A 21,057-nucleotide genomic window follows, 5' to 3' on the forward strand; every position below is an offset into this window, starting at 1 on the left:
CCCAAGTTAGTTCACATTTTTTTCTGTGATAGAATGTTTGCACAGCAGCTACTAATGTGAAACTGGCCCCAGTCTTTCCCGCCCCCCCCCCCCGCCCCCAAGCCATGTTGAGGATGATTTTTGCCAGATGAGCGAATGCCAGTAGGCAGGAAATGCTTTATTTCTCCTGCCCAACCTCTTACTTTTATTTCCACCGCTCACATCTGCCATTTTGTGTGCTTCAGGAGATCCCCCATGGAGGTTTTCTCCACTTGTAGCTCATCTGTTTACTATTTCACTGTCAAAAGCAGATGAATAAAGTTTACTTATCCTAGCAATCCTGTACCTGTGTCATTTTTCCTGTTTTGTGGTTGTTTTGAAGGGGCTGTCTGCTGCAATAGAGAAGCTGCAATAGAGAAGCTGCAATATGCACGCATTTGTATTGCTGTAGCTTTGCAGACAGTCCCCTCAAAACAAAAAAGAGGAAAACAACAAATGTATGGGGTTGCTAAGCTAAACAATCTTTATTCATCTAGTTTACAGCGAAATAGCAAAATGGATGAACTGCAAGCAGAGGAAAACTCTGTGGAGAATCTCCATGGAGAAACTCCTGCAGCATAGAAAATGGTGGGCACCACTGTGAAACTGACAAGAACTCTGTGCAGCAGGTAGAAAAAAAAGATCTATTTTGACTGACAATGCTTGTGTTCTCCTGTGCTGTAGGATCACAAAATCCTCAAATGGATCTTTTTATAACATCCTAAAGACATTATATTTATGCTGTGCGGAATCCACTTGTGATCAAAAGATATGATGCAAATCAATGTCCTCAAATGTATTTGTGCTTTAGAAGTAGAATGAGTAAACTAAAGTACAGTGCAACCCCAGTACTACACAGTAAACTTAGAGGTATGACACCAGCAGGGCGTAGAGATGAAGAGTGGTAGACTCTAATCTGGAGAACTAGGGCCGTCTCCGCACGGCCGCCATGCTTCCCCACGCCGCCAAGAGTTCTGCCGGGGTGGGGGCAGCAAACCTCGTTACCCAGCGCGCATAGCGTGCGAGCAGGGTAAGCAGAAGAACTTACCGCAGGAGAGGTGGCTCGCTGCACGGGGCACGCCTCTTCCACCTTCTCCGCCCCACTCACGATGTCTCCGTGCGGTAATATAAGCCTGCTGGCCGTGGAAGGCCCGCCCACGCATGCCCCTCCGACGAGGCAACCCCTGGAGGTCGGGGAGGGACAGTCAATGAAGCGGGGGGCTTCCAGCAGCAGGCGGCGGCGAAGCATATCGATGATAAAGACAGCGATCTTCCGGTGAAGCGGTTCGCGCAGCGCCGGAGCGACATTCTAACAACAACCCGCTTTAAAGGGTTTTGTTGTTTAGAAGCCCGACCCCTGGTTGCCAGCCCTGGGGAAGGAAAGCGCCGATCCAGATTGCGGCGCTGCTCGCGTTAGCCGGCAGCGCCGCCTGTGCGAACAGCGGCCTGGGGCGCGCCGTTTTTACCGCCCCCAGGCCGTCGTTTTTGGGCCGTGTGGAAACGGCCTAGGTTTGATTCCCTACTCTTCTATGAGAGCGGAGAACTTTAATCTGGTGAACCAGGTTTTTTCCCTTACTTCTCCACATGAAACCTGCTGGGTGACCTTGAGCCAATCACAGTACTCTCAGAACTCTCTTAGTCCCACCTACCTCACAAGGTGCCTGCTGTGGGAAGGGGAAGGGAAGGTGATTGTAAGCTGCTTTGAGACAAAGGAACAGAAAAGCCGGGTATAAAAACAAACTCTTCCTCTACTATTTGATATTTACTGTTATGGATCAGTCCCCAGCTCTCGTGATATTGTTGAAGTACTCAGTTGTATTTTGCCGGCTCTTGTGCTATTGTTGAAGCACTCAGATGTATGTTGCCTGTACATTTTGTGAATGGAACATTTTTCAGTAGAGCCCACAAAATATTATGCTAAGCAAAAGCACAAAACTAGTATGATGTTCTGAAAAAAGATAATGGTGACATATTGTTGATAATCAGGTATGACATGATTCCAGGAAGTATTTTGCTCATTTTTAATTGTAAACTTTACAAATTATTTTATTGAGCTTTCTAATTAATTGACATCTTTATTATCTGAATGTGTAAGAAATTATTGAAAATTGACAATTTTGAAATATAAATGGTCGTTCAAAAACATTTTGGAAGTTTTTATTAAAAACTTGGAAACTTTCTGGTATTATAGCAGGTGACACACAAAGAAGGGGGGACAAACTGTACCCTACAAAACTAGAATTAAGTGGAGCTGCCTTTGAGGGGAAGTTTCCCTCTTTCCCAGTGCCATATCCCTGTTCCAATTCAGACACTTGCTACTATTAAAAAGATTCTGAAGAAACATGAAGTCCAAGGTCTTTCATCTAGTTTAACTCTTAAGCAGAAACTGCTGAGATCCTAGCATTTGCACTGAAACACTAAGTTCCTGCTTAACACAACAACCCTAACGCAACTCAGTTCTGCAACATTTCTCTTTGCTTATGGGGAAGGAATGATCCATTCTTCGAGTCACAATAACTCTAAGTGCTCCCTGCAATGCACGTATGGTCCCAGAGCAAGCTGTTAGGAAAGTGAAATGCAGCAAAGTCAAACCGAAAGAACTGGCACAGCTGTTTCTTCTGTGCAAGAGAGAGTTCGCTGAACATCTGCTCTTGTAGCCAGCCATAGGTCCAAAAGATTTTGGAATCTATGAACTCAGGAAGCTGGCTGTTCCCTAGGAGCCCAGCCCGCTGCATCATATGGGGCACTTCCCTGCCGAGGAAGCCAAACATGATTATATAATCATAATGGATGAGGCATGGCCGGCACAGGCTGACCAGTGGCTTCCATTCAGGACTGGCATTCCTGGATCCTCTGTATAAGATGTATTGGATGAACTCCTTGAAACTCAGGCCGTCTGCCATCCCATGCATGTAAGCAGAGATGAGTCTGTGGAAAGGTTCCCTGATAAAGATCACTTTTGTGTAGGATTGAAGCAGAGCCTCCATTGACGTCAGGTTATACTGGCTCAGCATCTTTTGGGTGCCAAACTGCTGGTGACTGGAAACTGGCAGCTGCAGGGTAACATCTTCTTTCTCCTCCAGCATCTCCAACAGCTGCTCCAAGCCTTCCATCCCAGTTGCTGGGATTTTGCAGTACAGTAACTGCAGTTTGTTGTTCACTATGATTGAAGACACCACCTGGGAAGCTTCCTGGTCATTCCGGGGAAGCGCAGTGATTTTAGCGTTTTGACCACAAAAGGATCTCAGTGTTTTTTTCCTGAGCTGTTGAATATGCAAGAGAGTATCAAATGTCACCGGTAAATCCTTCTCTACCATTAGATCATCTGCAAAACATACGAGGAGGGAAGTTAGTCTGGCAGATAGTTTGCAAAAGGATGCTGGGATCAAATTCTTTTCTCTAGCTTATCTGGAAGTGTTACTGTCTAGTTCAGTGGTTCTCAACCTGGGGGTCGGGACCCCTCTGGGGGTCAAACGACCCTTTCACGGGGGTTGCCTAAGACTCTCTGCATCAGTGTTCTCCATCTGTAAAATGGATACATTTTAGGGTTGGGGGTCACCACAACATGAGGAACTGTATTAAAGGGTCGCGGCAATAGTTAGGTTGAGAACCACTGGTCTAGTTGGAACTACTACAAATAGCCAATCAGTGCTGAAACACTCAAATGGAGGTCTGCTGGATGCCCTTTTGGGTTTCAGTTTTAAGTATGATGTACAAGAATGTAATGTGTTTTCCTATTATATAAACTCTCTACAAGGGGAAGGGAAGCAAGGATGTATCATTTAGTGTTTTCTTTGTGTCTTTTCATGTGCAGGCTGGTCCCCAAACTACCCCCCAACCTCCATCACAGTTAAAGACCCAACACCACAGTTAACAACCCAAGTACAGAATGTTTAGGCTGTCTGATGTTAGGATCTGGGACACCTTGACTCAGTCCCTTGGGCCATTCATGCCATCTTGACCTAACCTGCTCCACAGGAATATTTTGAGGAGAAAATGGAGAAGGATGAGCTAAATTAATTTTAGTTGCTTCACTTTTCAAATCAATGGTGACCCAAAATGATTTGCAACATTCATTTTAACTTTACAATAACCCTGTGAGTTCGATCAGGCTGAGAACATGTGTCTGACACACAGTCACCCAGAAAGCTTTAACGGCAGAGTGGGGATTCAAACCTGTGTCTCCCAGGCCCTAGTCAAGCACTCTAACCACTACCCCACACTGGCTGCAAATATGCATTGGACAGGTGAGAGCAGATTTTGGCAGAAATAGTTACTTATGCTTTTTCTGAAACACTTGCATCCTATCCTTGCTGGACATCCAAGGAAGTTTACACTAGGCACAACAAAATGCACAACAATCATCCTTACCAATAAATGGTTAAGGAAATGGAAATGGAATGTCACGATGATGAACCCTCCACTGATTGGCAAGCAGGACTCATGAAGTGAGTCCTGCTCACCCACTGGAGGGCAACATTCTATCCCCTCCCCTCCCCTCCCCTGCCCACGCTCCCCAGCCCCAAGAGCAAGTCCCAGCAGTACATCCCAGCCAGCAGAGCAGCGACACCTTGGTGCCCATTGCTCCATGGGCCCACAGAGAAAAGAGAATAAGGCAGGGCACGTTAGATGTTTGTAAAATTATGTATGGGGTGGAGAGAGTTGACAAAGTGAACTTTTACTCCCTCTCTCAAAATATTAGAACTTGAAGGCATCCAATGCAGCTGATGCAATATTAGAATTTGAAGGCATCCAATGCAGCTAGATTCAAGGTGGACAAAAGGAAATTCTTCTTTAAAAGGCAAATGATTAAAATGTGGAATTTGCTGACAGAGGATGTAGTGATGTCCATGGGCACAGACAGCTTTACAAGAGTATTAGACAGATTTGTGGAGGATAGGTCTATCATTGGCTGCTAGCCATGGTGGCTAAAGGGAACCTCCATGTTCAGAGGCAGTTAACCTCTACATATCAGTGCCAAGAAGCAACATCAGGAGAAGCCCTTGGCCTTTATGTCTTGTTGATCCTCCCAAGGAACTGGTTGGTTGCTGTCCATCCTGGCCATTGGCAGGGATGGGGAAATAGGGTTGCCAACTCCAGTTTGGAAAACTCCTAGAGATTTGGGAATGTAGCTTGTGGAGGACAGTGACCTCAGTGAGGTACATTACCATGGAGTTCACCCTCCAAAACATCAATTTTATCCCAGGGAACTGAACTCTGTAGTCTGGAGATGAGCTGAAATTCTGGCTGGGGGGCGGGGGAAGGTTCCATCTACAGGCCGACTTTCCTAATGAGATGGGATGCTGGACTAGATGGACCACTGGTCTGATCCTGCAGATACTATGTTATTATGGTATCTGCTGGAAAAAAAGCACAGCATTTAAGTGCTGGAAGAGAAGCAGACTCTTAATGAGTTGGCTGTAGCACATGGGGGGGGGGGTAAGGATCTCTTGTTCTCTGTAGATCTGATGTGGAAAGGCATGCCTTCACTACATGTACTTTGTCTGAGTATTTGCTGATAATTCAAATACAACAAAAACATCACAAAACCCCAATGTGCTCTCCGTTAAATGGAACCAACACAGTGAAGACCTAGTCCTTGAAACTTCTCACCACTTGAAGTCAAGTGTACTTAGCAATATTCTGAGGTTAACCTAAACCCGGTTTTCCAATTTGGATTCCAGCTGGGATCTCAGGTAGGTCAGCTGTTGATATGTACATTGTCTGGCTTGTGTAACGTAAAAGCATGAGATCTGCACCTGGAACTGCAAGATTACTGCCTATCCTGGATATTAAATTTCCAAGATGGGCTTGATTATCACCTGCCGGCTGCTCCCCGGACTCACCCTGCTCTGGCATGAAAAGTCACACAAGAAGTGTTCTTGCTTTCCCCATGGAAAGTGAGAAGCATGCACAGGGCAAGAGGAAGTACATTGGGACAAGAAATCTTGCCCCGCTGTGCCTCCTCTCTTGGCATGCTGCAAACAGGAAGTGTGTTGGGACAACATTTCTTGCTGTGACGCGCTTCCTGTGACCACAGTGCCAGTAGTGGGTAATTGGCCTGAGTCAATTAGCATATGAGAAAAGGGATGCCTAATCACTAGGAGGACTAAACCTGTGATTATCTACTCGTTGCTAATAGGAGCAGTGGAAAAGTTGTTCTGTAATTTCTTTTGTGGGGTGGGAAGGGCAGGGAGTGATGGTGACTGGATTCTGAAATCTTCTCATTGTGATGTGATACTTCCTACACCAAGGAGAATGGGAAATCTATAGATATCATTTTACCCTCACAGCAGCTCCTGAAATATCTCAGACTGCCTGAAAGCCATATGAAATGGTTCTGGCATACCACTCTGGCTTAAAAGAGGTTCTGTTGATCTGTTGATCTCTGGCTCATTCCGCACATGCAGAATAATGCACTTTCAAACTGCTTTCAGTGCTCTTTGAAGCTGTGCGGAATGGCAAAATCCACTTGCAAACAGTTGTGAAAGTGGTTTGACAACACATTATTTTGCATGTGCGGAAGGGGCCTCTAACCACTATATTTCTGCAAGAACCTGACAGTCCTTACCATTTTGCCAGTTCCCATTCCTAGAAATCTTTGATGGTGGGGTGATAGTTAATTACATAAAACTGATAAGCATCTGTACTTAAATAGGACCCTTGTGTAAGCTAGTGAGGAACAGGATTTATGAACATCGCTAGCAGTAGCTTCCACAGCACAGGCTACCCACTATTGCAAGTATGGAAAAAGTGCAGCTGCCAAAGTTTCCTCTTCCAATAGCGCAAACCTAAACTGAGTTATATTGTTCAAACCCTGTTAACTTTGATTTGTTCAGGATTGCACAGTGAATTACTATTAAAAGCACAATCCCTCTGTCCTTTATTTTGTTTGATCACCCTTTTTAGAAGATACATTAAACTGCTTCATTAGAATTACTTTGCAGACTGCTCCATTGTGAATGATAAAACACTACCTGGGCTCTGAGGTGAGTGTCTCCAGAGAAGATAGCTGCACCACAGCAAGGAAATGAAAGCCAGGGAAGCTAAGAGGAGACGAGTGAAGAAGCGCATTGTCTTGCCTGTTCTACCAAACTGACTGCTACTTGTGACAACAGGTAAAATAGACCTCTAAAGCAATGCCAGCAAAAGAACCCTGGATGTTTACCCTGGGAAGAAACTGCTATCAGGGGAAGGTTAAAGTACAGTTTGCACATGGGATATTATTTCCTAATATATCGGTCATCAACAGACAGGGATACCTACTGGCTACAGAGGCACAGCACAACTTTGTTTTCTGTATACGTATAGATGACATCAAAACCTATGGAAAAAAAATTATACCATCTATTTTTGTATTTGGTCATTGATTGTAAATAAAGATTACTTACTTACCTGCCATTTTGACTACCAAGAAGTTACATGACAATTTCTTAATTGGGCTTGATGACTCAGAAGTCGTAATAGAGTTAACAAAACAAAACAGTTTTGGGGGATAAAAATGCTGGCCAGAATGAAATGTTTTAACCAGTTTCCACCAAGCCCAAGGAAGAGGGCCTGATAGACATTCTAGGGCAGAGAATTTTACAGTTTAGGGGGCCATGAATGAAAAAAGTCCTGGGAAACATACCCAGACATCTAATTTCTAGGCACCCAAAACAGAGCACTTAATCTAGCCTCTGGTTTGCCTACCCAGCAGTCTCAACGATCAGAGCAGATGACAAACACAACTGAAGTGCAAGGCATGTATTCTTTGTGGGAGGGTAAATCATGCTGCTGTTTACTGCCAGTCAAAACTTCTTTCCCTCTACTTTAACAACCAGCATCATTTACTGGAATTTTTTTAAAGGTCAGACATATCATCCTGGCTTCCTAGATATCAAATAGGATTTGTCCACATTTTCAGAAATTTGAACTTTTAAATGTTTTTAAAGGGTGGCAATATTAACCTTAGTTCCCACCTCCCCCATCAGTAAGATGCAAGTCCCATTAATTTATGGTGACATTTCTACCCATAAACAGACACTTTCCCCCCTTGTTACCTAAATGAAAACAGTGAGGAGGGTACAATGGCACCCCTCACATCTTTGGTGTTGCTACTGAAAAGGCCCTGTCTCATTTTATCACCCAGCCGCAAATGGTGAAGACATACAGAACAGTGCCTCAGAAAAAGAGCTGAATAATTTGGCAAATAGTATGACAGAAGACAATCCTTGGGGTATGACAGTTCCAGATTATCAATGGAGTGTGTTCTCCTCCCCACAGAGTAAATTCAACCATCAGCCCCACCTTATCTGGGATTAACAAGAAGCTCTTCCAAGTGAAAGAAGGATTTAGCTCCAGTATCTCTCTCCCCATAAGAAAAGTGTCTCCTCGTCAAATATTCAGACCATTTGTCAACTTTCCACCCCATTTTAAACAGATGTTGAAAAATAGCAAGAATTTCATTATCTTGGTAACAAATGATTCTGTGAGGATATCTGCTTTCTCAGGAGGAGAACTAGAAAGTTATTCCGTTCCTTCATGTATCTCATTGGGCGTTTTTACGCCAATAACACGCTTTTTTTGTTCAGAATTGCTAAAGAACCACATTGATTCCTTGCTGCTTTTTTGCAATGTAGTTTTAAGGTAAAAACTCGATGGAAAATTCGCACTTTTATGGCAGCATAACTGTAGTCACGCATCTTCAGCTTGCGCTTGCCCAACTCCCGTGTTTTCGCATCCCTCAGGAATGCACGGTGCAAACTGACGAATCTGATGATAGGCTGGTAGCGCGCAGTCCTGGGGTGGTCGGGGGGTGGGCTAAACATTTCACCTGCGTCACCGGTAGAGGCGTTGCCTGCGTTGTCGCGGTGAAGAACATGGCTGATGGGCGGGTGCGAAAACCCTGATTGGCGCCCGTTAGCTTCGATACATCTGGCGTTGATTTGAGGCGTGATACTACGTCGCCATATTTATATCGTAAATACCTCGAGTTCTCGGCGTTACCAAGGAACGAGGGAATATTGCTACCACCCTGGTTTAGGAGAGTTTCCCCTCACCAGTTGTGCCCCGCTTTGGCTACAGAACTGCTGCTTTTGGAGCATAATATCCAGATGGGGAAAGCCATCAGGTGCGCATCATGCCTCCTGACACAGAGGGAGACAGAGCTGGCTATGCTTCTGGTTGTGGCGGCTGCTGTGCCCACTGGATGAAAAGGAGGTTGTGTCCAGCAGCATGAAGCCTTCATCGCAGCGCCATGGTTGTGCATGAAGAAGTTTGCCGCCATGAGCTTCTGCACTCTACCAGCTGGACGATGTGGGCGCGGGTCGTTAAGAGTCTCCGCCGTTAGGTTGCCTTGGCCGCCGCTAACGCCAGCGCCGCTTCTGGGTAATTGTACCCGCTTTACCCGTAGCAGGGACTGGGTAAGGTATAACTGCGTGTAGTCATCATGGAGCAGTGATGAGGGAATGGATCAGAACTTCCGCATGAGCAGACCCGAGCGTTCCAGAGGATCGTTGACAGCCTAGCATCAGCATTGAGGCGCCAAGACGCCTGCCACGCATCGCGGCGGCGTTGCCCGTGGAGATCTGCGAGTGGGGATGGCCATTGAATGGTATCCTGGCCAGCCCAACTCCTTCAAGGAGAGGTCTGCGGCAGCAGTTTGGAGTCGGCACCACCACGGCTTTACCGAAGGCTGTCGCATGAATTCTGTGAAGCCCGGGAAGAACATCCTGTTCAAGAGGGTTGTCGGTTCGCGGATCCAGTGGAGGAAAGGTAGGCTACCAGTTTGATAGTGCTACCAGTCGTGCACACTCTCACTTTTAGGGTCGCGTGTCTCTTGCCAGCTCTGGTGGGCCTGAGGATACAGGTTGAATTTTCTGGAGTTTGATTTGACGAAAGGGCAGGCAGTGGGGAGCCACCTATTCCCCTTTCTTTGAATTTATTCCCGAGGAAATGGGCAGGCGACTCCTATGGGGAGTTGGCTTCAAAAGCGTCATCAGGATGCGTCTTTGCGAGGTTCCCGAGGCCAGAAGCCCGGACCGCCAAGGAATTGTGGGTATGCATATCTAATTTTTTACTGAAGAAAGAAAAAAAGGGACCTTTAAGGGTGCGCTCCAGGTCAGAGAGGGCAAAACAGTTTACTTTTAATTCTCAGGGTCTGTCTTTGGTAGGAAAAGGGCTGGGGAAGGTTCCACCCTGGGAATTTGCAGATATACTTACCGTGATCGCTTGGGGGTTGGGAGGCAGATATGGCGTTCAGAATTTGGTGTCGCATTTGAGGAAGTATCTTGAGGAAATGCAGCCCGCCGAAACCACTCCTTAAGAGGCGGTTTCAGCTAAGCTGCCGAAGGCGATGGGCAACCACGACCCAGGCAGGGTTTGATGATGTGAATTTGGTCGCTGGCAGCATCTTTTTTTAAACTAGGGGCCTGTCACATGGCAGTGCTGTGGTACCAGGAGATGGGCCCAGATTTTCATCCAGGGAGGGCCATTCAGCCAACATTGGCCCTCCGCCTTTGCTGGATTTAAAATAGAGAAAGAGAGAGAAATAGAAGAAACTTCCAGAGCAGGAGCTTTCTGATGAGGAGAGTAAGCGCCCATAGCAAGGGGCATGCTGCAGAAGTCGTCCCCATAGCACACTCATGGCCTTTCAGCGCTGCTGCTGTTCAGAGACACAGAGCAATGGCGCCATGAGGCACTAACTGTCTCTTTTTTTTCCAAGCGACCTCCAGGTTATACTTGGCCGGATTTACGCCAACCTTGGCTTCCCACAGTCACGTCCGGAGCAATTGATGGGTGCCACATTCAGATTCTAAACCCTTCCAGACGCCCCTCGCGGGACTACATCAACAGGAAGAGGAGGTGGCCTCCATTGTTCTTATGGCTGTTTGTGATGACGGGAGAAGGGCCGGCTTCTTTTGAGGTGGACATTGGTAGTGCATCCGGTAGAAATACGGCGCACACATTTTCAGAGGTTGCTGCTACCCATTTCCATGAGCACATGGACGAGAGGTGCCTTCTTCCCAGATTAACCCTGTAATGTCCATTCACGGCGTGGCTGTCCCACCGTTGATTTTGGCCCGGATGGCGCATTCCCCATCGCGGAGGTGAGCTTATAAAATACCATTCCTTCATCCCGCGGGCGATGAGGCGCCCTGCTCACATACAACAGAGAAAGAATGAGCAGGAGGCCAGGAGAATGTGTTGTGGGCGTGCCTTTGGGCGAATTAAAGGGGAGGTGGAAGTGCCTGTGGCACAAGTTGCCCATAAAAGGGTGGAGAGGGTGCAGAATTCCCTGGTTGCCACTTGTGTTTGTTCTCCCACAACCTATGCGAAGTGGAAGGCCATGACTCTCCGGTGAATAGGCCCGGACTGTGCCCGACGTGCTAACTCAGATGGAGGAGCAGCAGCCCATCATAATTGACCAAGAGGTGAGGGTCCTATACTCTGAGGGATCAGCACATCTGGCAAATGGGGAAGGCGGTGAGGAATGCCTGGCAACCTACCTCTACTGCAACCGCCCACTGTGCAGCAGTAGTCTCCTCGTTGCATGGGCATCCGTTCCGCGTCTAGTCCCACCATTGGTATTGATGTGCGGCTGATGTGCAAAATGTGTATTCGTTTTGCCATAATAAGGATTTTTTTTATTGATAAATCAAAATTACCATACTCCTGCGGTCTCTCGAATTCTACCACACATCTCCCCCCCCCTCCACTCACACTGGGAGAGAGCATCCAGGTGAACCACCTTTCAATTATTAAAAGAAATGTCTCATGAGTTGTGTAGTGGGGGCCGCGGCTGGTCGCAACCTTTGGGAGAGGAGCTGTGAAAAAAAAAGATACTTGGAACTGGTTTTGCAATGCGATATGGGTGCGGTGGAATTGGGTGAGTACACGCCAGCCTCTCACCGGAATTCAATGCTCCCTGCCCAAAGCTCCGCGATGGGATCATGACAGCCCTGACCTATAAGCGCAGCGGGAAATTGTATTATCAATGGTTATGTCTGGGAACATTGAGGCCTTAAGTAAAAGAGCGCTGTGCACTGGAAGTTCATAGGACACTGCCTGCATTCCTGTTGCGTAACTTGCCACCCGGATGCTTGTTTGCTGGGACGCACTCTAACAGTAGTTTCACAGCATGCTGCGCTGGAGCGCCCATGACTGACAGGAAGTTCCGGGGTTATCCATGCAATGTCCACCCTCGTTTTCCCGTTAGCTCACTAGGCTGCCCTTCAAAGAAGCGCCTGTCTCGCGGGCTGTTAGCCCATCCCCCTCTCGCACTTCTATCGCCCTCAGTAACAGTGAGCACTAGCCATGGTCGATATAATGGCGTCCTCTCGAGGTGTGAACCGGTCTGAAGGAAGAAAGGAAGGTGGAGGCGATGATACTGGCCGTAATCAGCAGGGGTGGCGTAGCCAAACCTGTTAAAGAGGGCTTCAAGGCTCCCAACAGGAAAATCTACTCTGGCCTCAGCAAGGCCATGGCAAGGAAGGACACAACAGGAGCCCAACTCCAGATACAGAAGAAATGGAAAGCGCTCAAAAAAGAGTTCTTAGAAAGCTGAGAAGCGGCCTGCACGGTAAGCCCGAACCAAGCATCGCTGGGAGGCCAAAGCACTACTCCCTTATCGCGGGAGGCTTGGCTGAAGGCGGCTGGTGGTCGGCAGAACACTCGAGAATGAAGGGGTGAGTTTGGAAATTTTCCACATCATGCTCTTGCAGAGACAAACCAGTTTCTGGGTACAAATGCACCAACTAGCTTTAATCCTGGCAGACATCACTGTGAACCAACCAATATTGCACCTGCACTCATCATGAAACCCGTTTCAGGGAAATTTGCAGCTTTAAGATAAATGCAATGTCAAAGAATCGTTGCATGTGCAGTGAGATTGTGAGGTTAGCTTGAAGGGAGTGTGACTTTACAGTAGTTTTACAGAAGCACTCTGCAGCAATGGGTCTGCTTGAGCAAAAGCTTTGGGGTGGGGTTGTGTGCATGAGGCAAATGCGCCGCTAGCAATGAACTTTCTGCGAAAGCTGATTGGCACGGAGGATTAACAGCCAGAAGCGAAGACCACTCACAAGGTGCGTGGTCCCCCCCAACGTGTGCAGCTGGTGATGTGAAAGCCTTACCTTTTGAATTCAGGTTTTCTATGCACAAGCCCAAATAGACTTGCTGGGTTAAACTTTGGCCACCCCCCAGCCTTTAATAGCTATCTGACCCAACCATGCTAAGTGAAGTCTTCTGAGGGTGGGCAAAGTGAGAGGGGAATGTGATGCCCTTTGAGCATGCTGCAGTAGAGGAAGGGGCCCGGTGCTTAGGAAGTTGCCATGCAATTGAGAAAGAAGTTGATGTGTGGAGTCTAACCCTAACGCATAACAAACAGAAGAAGAACTTTAGAAACTTAAGAGAAAGTTAAGAAATTGGGGACCTTGCATGCAGTTTTGCAGCAACTGCTTTACCCTTGGCTGTAGGGAGGCCTACATGCTGCAGCCTGCAGTTCAATGAGGGTGGGACAGGGAGAGGTTGTGGAAATTCAGTGGCCAACAGCTGCCCCTCCGCACACACGCATAACTATGCACGACTTGCATTTCAAGCAACCGTGGGAGGTTAACTATAAAAAGAGATGCATTTTCGCTGTACACACTGACAGCAGCAGCACTGCTTTGAAGGTGGTCGTATGATAGAGCGCCAATTTTAAATAATAGATGTATGGTGTGGCCATCTGGGAGCTTAAAGCCATGCATCCCCCTATTCCCTTCAGGGCAGCTTCACCCACCACCAAAACCAAAGGAGGAGAGGAGGGCCGAGGGGGCCACCCAGCTGCAGTGCAGTGAAGATGAGGTAAGCCCTCACTTGGACACCCAGGAGTGCCATGTTCTGGGGGACCCGGTGCGTGTCAGCGTAGGGATTCCAACGTTGCCCATGTTTCTGAGAGCTGTGTACAGCATCTTCCAATGCTAACTGGCTCTGCAATCTCTCCATGTTTGCCAGGAATTAATGCGGGGACCCAGGGGGGGCTCTGAAGGCACAGCAGAAGCTCTGCATCAGAAACCGCGACAACGTGCTAGTTGGCACTCAGGTAAGAGCCATAGCTGGATGCCAACTGTGAGTTTAGGAAACCCGGTGGGGGGAATTGAGGGAATATAAAAGCGCCTTGCTGGCCAGCAGAATGATCTGCATGGGCGAGGATGGTTGGCCGGTGCACTGCCAAGCTCTGTAGAAGGGGGGGGGAGGGGGAAATGTGGGCACACACACAGAAACCAGACCCAGCGCCTTGCATCATCTAAAGTTTTCACTGTGTTACATCTTCCACACTCTTCAGAACCAAGGATCTGGAAGCATGAGCTGGCTGTGGTTGAGAAGTGGATGAACAGGAGGAAGGGGGCCGCCAGGAGGACTCCTGGAGAAGCGGAGGGCTGCAGAGAAGGCCGGCAAACCACATGAAGTCGCGGTATCCAGCCAGAAACAAGCACCAAACTTCCCTAACCCATCTCCCGTCCTCAGTTGTCTTTACTTTTAATGTATTGCGCTTAACTCACACAATAAAGGCAACATGGTAATTTTCTACAAATGTTAGGGCACATGGTTTATTGTCCGGCTTGCTGGTTACATCTCTGAAAAGCAGAGGATTGTTGCCTTGTCGCTGACCATCCTCTCCTGGCAACCCGACCAGAGAGGACAGGCATGTGTTAGCCAACGTTTTTTATAAAACATAAAAAACAAATTAAAACTCTGATGTAGCCTTAAGCAGCGCGTCGCTAACCTATCGCAAAAGCAGGGGGTGGGGGGCTTGCCAGTGGTGGAAACAGACAGAGAAATAACCATGTGGGGGGGGGGATGGGTCCTCATAGGTCCACGTTCTGGCTTTGGGTTTTCCCTCACGCAGCTTGTGAAGTGGCTGTGATTCTTGGCAAGCCAACTGGAGTGCCGCCCCACAGCTCAAGAGGTCTCCCTCAACCATCATGAGGTCCTCCACCTGTGCAGTGGGAGGGGCACATTAAGCCCACACAGGAGTTCCAACTTCCGGTGTCCTCAGCCAGAGTGGGAGTAAGTCCACCTCTGCCGCATCTCCACTGAGATTTGCAGCTTCATGGGCCCAGAGAATTGCACAAGTGGGCAGGCACTGCCTGGCACGCTTGTACAGGGCAGGCAAGGTGTGTGATGCGACCTCAGGAGCAGAGGCCAATGAACCCCCCAGCACCCCTGCCACCCGAGGGGCCAATGGTCTTGCTGCAGCAAAGCCGTCTGAGGGTACTGCATTATGTGTCATTTCCACCCCTGTAGATGGCCAGGCCTCCAGCGATGACAGCTCGGCTTCTGACATTTTGCTCTCTTGTGTGGCTCTGCATGAATGGCGCCTTGGCCTCCCTTTCCAAGCCCACTATCCTCGAAGCGCCCAGCCTCCTCTCCATCGCCTCGGCCTCTCCCTGCTCCACCATGGCCTTTGCAAAGATCAGCGAGCACTCCGTCGCTACATGCGCCTTTCAACAGTCATTCTCCCGGCTCTGATGGTGAAGTCGAAGTTCCATCATGGTCATGGGTGTGGAGCCTGTACAATAAGAGGGACATTGTTGGTACAAAAGAGCAGAGAATATGAATAGCCTAGGTTATGGAAGAACTTTTATGAATCAACTGTCATCTACACAAGGCTCGCATGGAGGGAGACACACGCTCTTGTTGAGCACATAGAGGCAGATCTGCATGTAGGTATCCCCTGGGTTTTGCAGGAGAAGCTGAATCATAACCCCAGCATTTACATTGAGGACTCAAGCAGTGGGGGCTCCAGCGAAGGCATGAGTAATGACAGCAGCTCAGGTTTTGGTGCCGGTATAGGGTCTTTTCTGGGCATGCAATGGAGTGGGTGTCAGATGCTGCCAGAGTGTCTATCACAAAAATCGCTGGGGTGGGGTGGGGGGTTTGTTTTCTCAGCGCACCTTCATTGGCACCAAAACTGCCAGCAATAGGATGGTCAAGGACATCATTCATGTCACCAGAGGTGTATGCAAAGAGAGCTGCCATGAAGGAGAAAAGAACATGAGAGCGCGCTCATCACTTTTTTCTTCCTTTTGCAAAAGCACTAGCATTTATTGCTGTGAGGTGCTGCCTGCTGCACAGGAGTGTTTGGCGCTGTGAAATGCGTTCCACGATGCTACACCATCCTGGCAGGGGGCTGAACCGCGCATGGCACCTAACATCAATAGCTTAGGAGGGGCTTCTCATTGTGGTGGCCTCACATGCTTTCCTGGAAAAAAAAGGCGTGAAACACTGCCACGTGTTGGCAGTAACCACCATGGGTCTTCTAAACCACGGCCATCCAGATGCTCATGTACTACCTGGGCGAGGGAGAAAAAGCACCAACAAAAGCTTTGCTTAATAAGGTGGCAGCGCTCCCTTGAACCCGATACCGATTATGAACATATGTTTGACCCAGAGTTTTCAGAACCGGCTGTTTGAAACAATGCTCCCCACACCTGCATTTGCAGGGAAAATTGATCTGGTTATCCACACAGGTCAGAAAATCCAAATGTTCCCCACCCTCCCCACACCCAAAAGCTAGCATGTCTGTGCTGCATGCAAATGGCTTGCAAAAAGCAAACACATATCGCCTGTGCCTTGGCAGAGCAAAGGCTGAAGCTAAGGGGAACATGATGATGTGAAACTCCTCTGCTTATCTCCTCTGCTCTGGCAGCCCGGCGCTGCACAGTGATGCACAGGCAAAGTTCCACTTGTTAGCTCCTTAGAGTGAAACTGGTCCACCCGCCCACATCCCCCGGCACACATTGAAGGGTAAGGCCACATGGTGCAGAGTGTTTTGAGGAGGCACCTGCCTGCCAAGGCCGTGAGGGACCATTGCTCCCTGCATCGTTCTCCTGGAAGGAAGCGAACAAGAAAGTGCACTGCTGTTTGGAAATTCCATCATGAGCAGCTGTGTTCCTTAACCGATCCCACTTTTGGCTTTTACTGTGATGGAGGGATGTTATTGGGAACCCACAAAGCATGACGCCTTACATAGCAGGTTAAACAGCCAATACGAACTCACCACTCATCTGCGACGCAGGGATCTGCATGGCATGGATCCCTCAGGAGAAATTGCTGATTTCAGAGAGGTGGACACTGTTGGCGGCAGTAAAGAAGTTCAGTAGCGCTAGCGTTGCAGAAGCGTTTGGGCAAAAGAAGGGCCGAGAGGACAATTGAGGATTCTACCCTAGAGTCCACAGCACTGTGCGACAACAGCGACAGCGGGAATGCAAGCATTGGCAGTACCCCGCACATCCGCGCATTACCGTGAAGAAGAGGCAGGACATGGCGGGGACCACGTTTTAAACAGACCCAGAAGTGGGAAGTGTGCAGAGTCTGGAGTGCCCCATCACAATAGGCGCACAACAGAGCAAAGCGCGGCGCATCCGGGGGGGTATCAGGCAGAAGTATAGGAAAAGCTCATACCCTGGGATGCTTAGGGGATGGGGTGGAAACCTGCAGGGGTCACCGTGTCTATGGTCTCCAAGTCTCTGCTCCCCGCGCTGGTGGAATCCCCTCACTCGCTGACGGCGTCTTCAGAAAGCGGATCACCATGCACTCTGTCATACAGCGGAGCCTGATGTCACGGGGTTGATGCGTCCTGTCCCCAACATCCATGCTCGAGCTCCCTCGCAGAAGGGCGGCCGTCGAGGCCCATTCCCATGAAGTGTTGTTGTGCTGGTGTATCCGGCAAAGTCCCTTTTCAAAGTCTTTGCCTTCGTCCTGCACTTTCCAACGGACGTCTGGTTGTGCCCCCTTTGCACAGCGCATTTCCAGCTGCCACCCTCACAAAATAAAGTCCAAGTTGCGGTAGGTGGACTTCAGCGAGCGCTGAACTTCCTCTTCCCCACACACGACAGTGAGGTGCCATGCGTCTCCTCCAGCTGCAATCGCCCCTACCAGGACCCTTACCCGAAATGGCGACAGATTGTTTTGTGCGGCGTCGAAGTTCCCCTCCCACATCCTGTTACCGAGAATGCCGAAACGTTGCACAGCGGAAGTAGACGGGGCAGGAAACGATCTGACGAGTCACCGTGCTAGAAGGCCACGAAGACGCCTCGGTGGAGTCGAGGTTACTGCAAGGCTTACGACCGAGCGGCGACGAAGGCGGAATGAGAATCACGGAGATGAGATGCAAAAGGAACAAAGGAATGTCGCGCGCAGCAAGAAGGCGCCCGTCAGCACTCCCATTTGGATAGATCTCAAAATCCTCGATCACCGCGATTGCGTAAACCCTCGCTGCCGCCTGATCCACTTTCGCTCCACTTTTGTTTCGCAACTAGGCACCAAATTCTGGGGGGAAACTGCGTTTTCCAAGAAAGTTGCACAAGTATCGAGCGACAGGAAAAATGCGGAACAACGGCTGGAATGTGGAACAGAAAGGGGGTCGGGACACATTTCGGCTTAAGTGTGTGCAAAAAAATGTGTGATACGGCGACGACCTCACATGCCAGATCTGCAACATACAGTGTTTGCGAAAACGCCCATACAGACAACTGACTCAGAGTCAGAACTGACTGCAGCTCTTCTCCAGTGTATACTTGTGGCTGTACTGACCCTTTGGTGTCATGCACAAAAAGTCTCAGATCCTTTTATTTGCTCCCTTTAAATTTCCACCAGAGGGCAGCAAATTCATGGGAAATAGCCTGAATCTATATGACTGAATATGAGCGCCTCAATGAAATGATGAATAAAATCAGATCTTTAAAAGTGCTCCAAACATTAAGGGCACATCTGCTTTACATATTACCACTGGATCCAGGACAGACTGATGACTCTGCTCAAGATACTGCCCATGAAAACTGCTCCAGCTTCTTTATGGGAGAAGATGCTGAATGAATTAAATGGACCTCTCCTCCTTCACTCAACTGCTTGGTTTGAACGACATAACCCGTTAGAAGTGTCAGCTATATTTGCATGGAACATGAAGGGTGCTGAATGTGGACAGCGTGGGGAGATGCACTGTCTTCCCCCACACAGAATAACCCTACTGAATAATTCTTATCCTAACCAGCCTCAACAACCAGATTCAGAAAAGACATTCTGGTCACAGAGTTTGTTTGTTTATAGTCCACTTTTATCACCAATGGGAATGCAAAAGGGTTTACAACATTCAAGGGCCAGTGTGGGTAGCGGTTAAGAATCTGGATTTAATTTCCCACTTCTCCATGTAAGCAGCAGACTCTTATCTGGTGAACTGGATTTGTTTCCTTGCTCCTACAAATGAAGTCAGCTGGGTGACTCTGGGCTAGTCACAGTTTTAACAGAACTCTCTCAGCCCCACCTACCTCACAATGTTTCTGTTGTGGGGAGAGGAAGGGAAAGAGTTTGTAAGGCCCTTTGAGACTCTTCTTTACACTTCTGAAAAGAGGAATATAAATCCAAAACTCACTTTTTAGAAGAGTGAGAGCCCAAGTGATTGAGAGGAGGTTGGGCTGGAATCCCCACACAGCTGCGAAGTTCACTGGATGGTCTTGGGCAATGTCTACATCTGTTTGCTTAAACTGGATAAAATGCTGCTGAAATTAAAAGTTAATAACTGTGAATATGTCCAGAAAAGGTGCTCTCTCCTGCTCTAGATTCAGTCTAGGCACTGTAAAACACTGAATGCACTTCGCACTGGAGGATCCGAACCCTTAAATATGAACCAGGGATAGGGGAGGGGGCTCATAATCCTTCAGTCCAGCAACTCTTCACACAGAGAGAGTGTTTGGATATGGTTTCATGTTATGCTTGTTAGGTGGAAGTATTCTGCATACTTTCTTCTTGGATAATCACATGAGAAGATCTGAGCCATGTGAAGAGTATTAAAGCTGTATCCTTTCTCCACATAGGGTTGCCCCAGGGACTGGAGTGGCGGCAGAGGCTTACTAAAACAGTGTCCCAGAACACTGAAACAGCACTTACTGCTGCATAACAAGAAGTGACATCATGGCATTGTAAGGCACATAGTGATTCCATGAAACTCTGTGGTAAAAAACATAGATTTTGGGATAATCCTATAGCATCCTGTGACGCTGTGATATCATGGCCAGTTATACCACCAGAAGTGATCTTGCAGCATTGCACAATGCCATTTCAACCTCTTCATTTCCCCCCATCAAATTTTGTAACCGATATGCACATGAATGTAACCTATATGCACCTGGTATCTGGAAGAGCTGCTGTGCATCCCATACAGCCATGGCTAGAATGGAAAGCTAAAACAGTCCTGGAAAGGGATATCATAGTGTTCCCTCTCCCTCCCTCCCTTCACATCAGGGAAGGGGCTCTGGAGTCAAGTCATGCTAGCTCCCATTCACCTGGGAGAAGGTCACTGTCCCCATCTAGTGCAGCCAAAGTGCTGGCTGGAGGTGAAGGACTCCTTCTTAGCTCTATAGTCACAAGGGTAACTGCTTGGGACAGGCTGTGTGGTTTTCAAGGGATCTCTTGCCCAGTCCAACTTACCCTGGAAGTCCTGTATCCCTAGCATCTCTGTGTCTCCATTGACCAATCTCAAGTGTTTGCCGAACAATGGCTGAGCTGGCCTTCTTCCCTTCCAGTCTATTCTTTGGCTGCATTCAGTGGGGTTTATGGAGCTCCTCCACTTGATAGGGATTCTGCCTGCCTTGACTCCAGAACACCCTTTTCCCAGCCCTATTGTGAACTGACTGATGGGCTTAGCTAATGGGATAATAGTGAGGCATGGCATTGCAGTTACTTATTTAGCCACCTAAACGAAACAGCAAACATGTGGAAAACTCTCAAAAATATCACTGGTTACAGCAAACCACCTTCCCAAGCTGAAGGTGCTGTGATGCGATAGCAGTCCAGCGTGAAGACCTTGAGGCAGGCGGAGATAACATCTGGTGGAGACCCAGCCAGCAGCGGGAGACCCGGAGGTCCGTGTTTCTTGAATGTGAATCTCCGGTTCCTAGCACCTTTTATTGTTACTCGAGTGTAGGAGAGGGAGGACTGGGGGGGGAGTTCAGCGGAGGAGGTCAGGGAGATCATCATGTGAGCATAGTCTCATCACAATGTGGCTCACGATCGCGAGGA

General features: G+C 48.3%; 1 protein-coding gene across 1 annotated transcript; it reads right to left on the minus strand.

The window, feature by feature from the left end:
• Nucleotides 1-2,537: 2,537 nt before the first annotated feature.
• Nucleotides 2,538-7,420, minus strand: LOC125437423 (carbohydrate sulfotransferase 11-like). Its single transcript, XM_048504921.1, has 2 exons — nt 7,414-7,420; nt 2,538-3,343 (listed from the first exon to the last, which is right to left on the minus strand). Exons 1-2 carry the CDS (start codon nt 7,418-7,420, stop codon nt 2,538-2,540), a joined length of 813 nt encoding a protein of 270 aa, XP_048360878.1.
• Nucleotides 7,421-21,057: the final 13,637 nt, after the last annotated feature.

This window comes from Sphaerodactylus townsendi, linkage group LG01 (assembly GCF_021028975.2).
Source record: "Sphaerodactylus townsendi isolate TG3544 linkage group LG01, MPM_Stown_v2.3, whole genome shotgun sequence".
NCBI lineage: Eukaryota > Metazoa > Chordata > Lepidosauria > Squamata > Sphaerodactylidae > Sphaerodactylus > Sphaerodactylus townsendi.